A 5,954-nucleotide genomic window follows, 5' to 3' on the forward strand; every position below is an offset into this window, starting at 1 on the left:
TATGTGTACCTTGGGTATGTCACTTAACCTCTATGGGACTCAGTTACATCATCTGTGAAATGAAAGGACTAGATGACATCTAAGGTTCCATCCAACTACAAATCTATGATCTTATGATTCCTCTACTGCCTACCATACTGGCAAGCATGCTGACCTGAGGAGAGAACATGGGCGGGGGGAACACAGGGGGCCGGGCACAATTGTAATTTGTTTCCCAGAAATCATAGATTTTTTCTATCAGTGTAACTCCACAAAGTCATTTGACAGGAAGATGGTGTCTGACCTCATACTAGGGTCAAGTAAGGGGGTGGATCTGAGTCATGGCTATTAAAACACATCGGCAGGAGGCAGAGCTTGGTATGGGAGGGATAGGAAGGGAATGTAGCTGCTATAAAAAACCAAAGCATTGGTGACACAGATTGGGTCAGAAAAATTGTCAGCTTCTGATGTTTCCTGTATCCTGCTACTTGATGTGGTACTGATCTTTCCTGCTTGAATTTCTTACATCTGGCTTCCTGGTCCATCTCAGACCCTTAGATTATGATGTTCCTGAGAAATCCAGGTTTCTTGGCCTTTACTCTTGCTTTAATGATGAGGAGGACTTTGCTTCTCTTTCTATAGGAAGGGAATTCCCTATATGGCACCATCGCCATCATCCCCGTAGTTTCAGTGATTATCCTGGTGTCTACACTTGGTAGCCCATGCAAGGGATACAATAAGCAGAAATTTAGATATTTTAGAAAAACGGAGTTTATAAAAAGTAAACCCATCATGAGTTGGATAGAAATTCATCAAAAATAAAGTTAGGCAAAAAAAAAAACAACAACAAAAGAACTCGGGAAAGTACTTGAATGGATGAGTTCAGAGAAATTATGGTGAATGGCTAGGAAAAAAAGTAAGAACCAATCATGAATTTCTGTGAGCAGAGCCGAGGAAATATTAGCAGAATATTTTGGGTTTTCTCTAACTAACCTTCTAACACTGGAAATTATAGAACAGGTGTCAATTTGCCTGAAGTTGAAGAAGTGGAATTAGGCCCCATACAGAAAACTTCTGGTTCTCTAGGGATTTCACAAGCTCAACATGAGCCTGGGTATGTAAGAAGGGTGAAATAGCAAGAAAGCTTAGTGAATGCTTTTTTTTTCTTATCAATGTAAGGAAAAATCTATTTATACCTATTTTTTCAATGTTTTTAATAGAAATGAGTGTTGTGTTTTGTCAAAAGCTTTTTCTGAATCTATTGATATAATCCTATGATTTTTAAAAACTTTTATTGATATAATCAATTATGTTAATAGTTTTCCTTATATTAAACCATTCCTGCTTTCCTGCTATAAATGCATTTGGAGCTAGAGAATCACAGGATTATTGGTTCAGAGCTACAAGAGGACCTTAGAAGTCATCTAATCTGATGCCTTTATTTTACTGGTTGGGAGAGTGAAGGCTGAATGCCAGGCAATGTCAGGCAGGTAGGAAGTGGCAGTTCTCAAGTCCTCTAACTCCAATGCTGGGTCCTTCTCCCTTACCCCTGGAACTGCATTGGGACAACATGGAGAGCCTAGAAAAATATTTACACTCTAAACTTGTGTCGAACTAATCAAATGATACCAAGATGGTGTAACAACAACTCACCTAAGTTTTATATAATTTCTGCCCTGGTTACTTTTTCTCAACTATAGAAGAAATTTTTATGACTTTCTAGGGGCTACCAACATGAAATTCATCTTAGTTGACATTGTGGAAGGATGTTACCCACAATGAGGAAGGGGGGGGGTGTGAATCTCAGGGGCACTATCTTTGGGGCACAAATAGCCCTTCCACTGCCCCAGGCCCTGTTTTGATGGATTTTATACCTTAGAAAGTAAAATGGAAAGAAAGGTGAAAAATGAGGAGTTTTTCATGAAGAATGGTGATAGCTGAGGAAGCCCTCTGTCTGCATATGTCTTGTTTAGATATGAACTCCAAATAGTCACTGTCAATTTAAAAAAACCGGTGCTCCAAAAAGAAAGCTAGACTAGACCTAATCACAGCCACCTTGCGAATGAAAGCTGTGACTTGTCTGAACTCACCAGAAAATGACCTTTAGTTTAGACCTGGGTCTTTCATGTTTCTCAGTTAGCAGCAACCTTTGAAAGTACACACTAGTTTCTGTATGACATTTAATTTCTTTTTTAAAATGTTTATTTTATTTTTGCTTTTTGGAGGGGGGAAGGCAGGTCAATTGGGGTTGTGACTTGCCCAAGGTCACCCAGCTAGTTAGTATTAAGTGTCTGAGACCAGATTTGAACTCAGGTCCTCCTGACTCCTGGGCTGGTGCTCTATTCACTGTGCCACCTAGCCACCCCTATTTTATTTTTAAGTTATGAAATAAAACAAGCATTTCCATAGCTTAGTATATTAAAAAAAAGATGATTGCACACTAAACCACGAATCTATTATGTACAACTTGCTATTCCTTTTAAATATGTAATAAAGTTATGTAACTTTTTCCTTCCCCCCCCACTAGAGATGGCTACCATTAGACACAAATATGTATATATATGTAAAATCATTGTATACATACTTCTATTTATGAGTTCTCTCTCATTTATGTGTCCTTTGTCATTAATTTGGGCGTTTATAATAGTCAAAATAACTTTTTTTGCTCAAAGTTCTTAACACAATATTGCTTTTACTGTATACAGTGTTTTCTTGGTTCTGCTCACTGCTCCTCATACAAGTCAGATTCTGAGATCATGGAGTTCATCATTTCTCATAGCACAGTAGTATTCCATCATAATCATAAACCACAACTAAGAAGTTTCACAATTTCTTATAACAGTCTTTATCACTCTTTAAGTCTGCCATACAAAATTTTAAAAATCATATCTATATTAATCAGCTACTAAGTCCAAGGCACCGTGCTAGGTACGGGGCATCGCACACTTACCGACAAAGGTTTTGAGGCCTGTGGCAAGTGGAGCCTTCAGCTATGGCAGCCCCATTTGTTCTTGAGTTATTTGAGCACCTAGTTGAAAGCTACTGTGGATGCTTTCTTTTTGTTTTCCAGATGGCAAAGTTCTACAGCCTTTACTTCACTTCTGCTGGTGAAAGTCCTTCGAAACACATGGTATGCAACTGGCGCCCAGTTCAGCCCCTCCATGGCAGGACAATTAGAAGATCATTCAATTGTTGATGTCTGAGAAAAAATAACCCTCTAGACAAGCACAGAGCAGTCTGTACACTGGAGGATCTCTACTAGTCCCAGTCGTTTTGTATCTGTACCTGACATTCTTTCTTGTCGTAGACCAACTTTAAATGTCCTTCACGTGTGAACCCAATAACCTGCAAGCACAGACCCATGTGCAATGCTTGGCAAGGTGATTTTGACCCGGTGCTTTGGTGATAGCAATGCTTTTTCTGTGACAAGGAACCAATGATAAAGAATTGTAGAATTGTTCCTTCCTGTGTAATAGGGCACACGAGTGTCTAGAGCTGTAAACTCTAAAGGTGTTTTTTAAATATAACGAAGAAGAAAAATTGAAGACAAGCCTCCAATAAGTGATTAAATTGCATCAGTATAAAGTGTAAGAGGGCAGAATTAATAATAGTGATTCTAAGAGGTTATATTTAAGATATTGAAATATCATTTTTAAAAATTCTTACATGTTTGTAGCTATTTAATCTTTAAAACAGGGATGATGTTTTTGTGAATTTTGAATTAAGTATTATCTATAAAAATTTTAATTATAGTTATAATACAGATTATATTTCCATTAAGAGAACATATACCACAACTTAAAGAAAAAATTAATATTGTATTTTAGATATATGTTGGCTAATAAAATAGATAATTATATTTTGGCTCATCTTCTTTATGCTCTGTAAAAAAGGAGAATTTTTTTTTCTTTGCAACTTGTGTGTTACAATAAAAAAATTTGTTTATGGTATGCCGAGAAGTAGAGCTATTATCCCCGAATGAAAGCATAAAAAATCACAGAAAAAGAAGAGCTGATTATGACAAAAGCAGCAGGGGACAGAAGGAGAACCTAAATGTTTTTACATCCAATCAATAAGGTTCATGAAAGTGATAGGCCAATGCATTTGCTTGGTAAGAGAATCACAATGATTCTGGAAAGTAAAAAATTTATCACAGATGCAGAGATGATGGAACAACAGCTATTTAAATATTGGGTGCTTATGTCTCCTAGGTGACAGTGATGTACAGAGTCATGGGCTTGTCCTCAGGGGTCTTTCTAGTCTAGTGTAGATGATGTACATAACAGAAACAGGAACATGGTATTTTCTGATAATCGAAAGGACCTCACAGATCATGCAGTTCAAGGACCTTGGCTTCCAATCCAGTTTCTACTACTTCCTACTTATATAACCTCAGACAGTTTACTTAATCTCTCTGATGGTTTAGACACTGGGCAATTTCTAAAATCCCTTCGATTTCTAAAGCCTGTGATTCTAAGATTTAGCCTGACCTGGATATGAGCAGGAATCACTTTGACAAGATCTGATAGCCTATCCTACTTTTGAACAATTCTAATTATTAGGAAGTTATTCTGTATAACAAACCCCAAACTGCCTAGCTGTCAACTTAGATCTTTTTCTTCTTTCTTCCTTCTGAGTCCAGGCAAAATAAATGTGATCCATTTTCTACCCTTCTCGTATTTGATATGCTAGGCCAGGATTGATTCAGTTCACTTTCAGGTTTAAGTGCAATGAGATATGCAAGGATCATATAATGCAACAAAAATGACTTTACTAAGATAATACAAATAGGATACTATTTTTAAGGTTCAAAAGATAGCAAATTAGATAACAAAGCTTTTCTCCTCTGCTTCATCTTTCACCGTAGCAACCAGCCATATTGGGTCAGAAAGAGAGTCTGGGGCAGTGGGAATTCAGCTAAAACCACCTATACCAACTCCTACCAACTACTTGTGGGCTGGGCCTTTGAGGAACCAGGTAGCAAGGGAGGCAAATGACCTCCCCACCCTTTAAAAGACCAGTCCAATTTATAGAGCAAATGGTACTCCTGCTGCACTTGTAGGAAGCAGTTAGGCTCCCCTTAAGTCCTCTCCAGGTTACCCCTACCCTTCTCCTTGCAGTTCCTTCCTCTCTGCCCTCTATGATGTGGTTTTGAGTTCTCTTGTCATTCTGCTCACCCCATTCTACAGCTTATAATTTCTAAAATGTAGGCCATAACTGAACCAGCATTACAGATGTTTTCTGGTTAGAGTGGTGGGCAGCTAGGTGGCATAATGGATAGAGCTCTGAACCTGGAGTCAGGAAGCCTTGAGTTCTAATCTGGACTCAGACACTTGGTAGCTGTGTGACTCTGGGCTAGTCACTTAACCCCTGATTGCCTCCAACAAAAAGAGAGAGAGAGGTCCATCTGCATTAATTGAGGTAGTTTCTTCACTGTAAATTCTCAATAACAATGAAATAATTCAGTCCAACAGATAAAAAGACCTCAGGGTCATTACCATACCATGATGAAACAGCTGAGTGGATACAGTGAAGGCCTTGAGCCAAAAAGACTCCTGTTCAAATCCTGCTTGAGACACGCTTATCTATGTAACCTTGGGAAAGTGACTTAAGCTCTCCGCGACTCAGTTTCCTTATCTGTGAAAAAAAGGAGGATAATATGATCTACCTGAAAGGATTGTTGTGATGATCAAATGAATTATGTTAATGTAAAGGGAAACATGTTAATGTAAAGCCCTTTGCCAATCTCAAAGCACTATGTATTAGCAAATTTAGTTTGAATGGAACATTAACATGTTAATTTGTTAATGTTAATATGTTAACATATTAACATTAACTTAACACAAGGAATGATGAGTACAGGATGAAAAGAGGATCACATCATTCTGGGAGTCCTGCATGCTTGTTCTAGAGTTTGAGATACATTTCCCATGGTACTGGAAGCCCTAAGAACATGCTGCTCTCCACCTAACAGA

General features: G+C 38.1%; 1 protein-coding gene across 1 annotated transcript in view; it reads left to right on the forward strand.

The window, feature by feature from the left end:
* Positions 1–3,929, forward strand: part of LOC138170712 (carbonic anhydrase 2-like) — a 27,004-nt gene extending 23,075 nt beyond the window's left edge. Inside the window, exon 7 of the mRNA XM_069100207.1 lies at positions 3,050–3,929. Within this exon, the coding sequence (XP_068956308.1) occupies positions 3,050–3,175 (126 nt within the window). The 3' untranslated portion in view covers positions 3,176–3,929. The remainder of the gene's footprint in view (positions 1–3,049) is intronic.
* The last annotated feature ends 2,025 nt before the right edge of the window (positions 3,930–5,954 follow it).

This window comes from Petaurus breviceps, unplaced genomic scaffold, assembly GCF_028583685.1.
Source record: "Petaurus breviceps papuanus isolate PSGF00001 unplaced genomic scaffold, PetGlider_PUasm1.0 38, whole genome shotgun sequence".
NCBI lineage: Eukaryota > Metazoa > Chordata > Mammalia > Diprotodontia > Petauridae > Petaurus > Petaurus breviceps.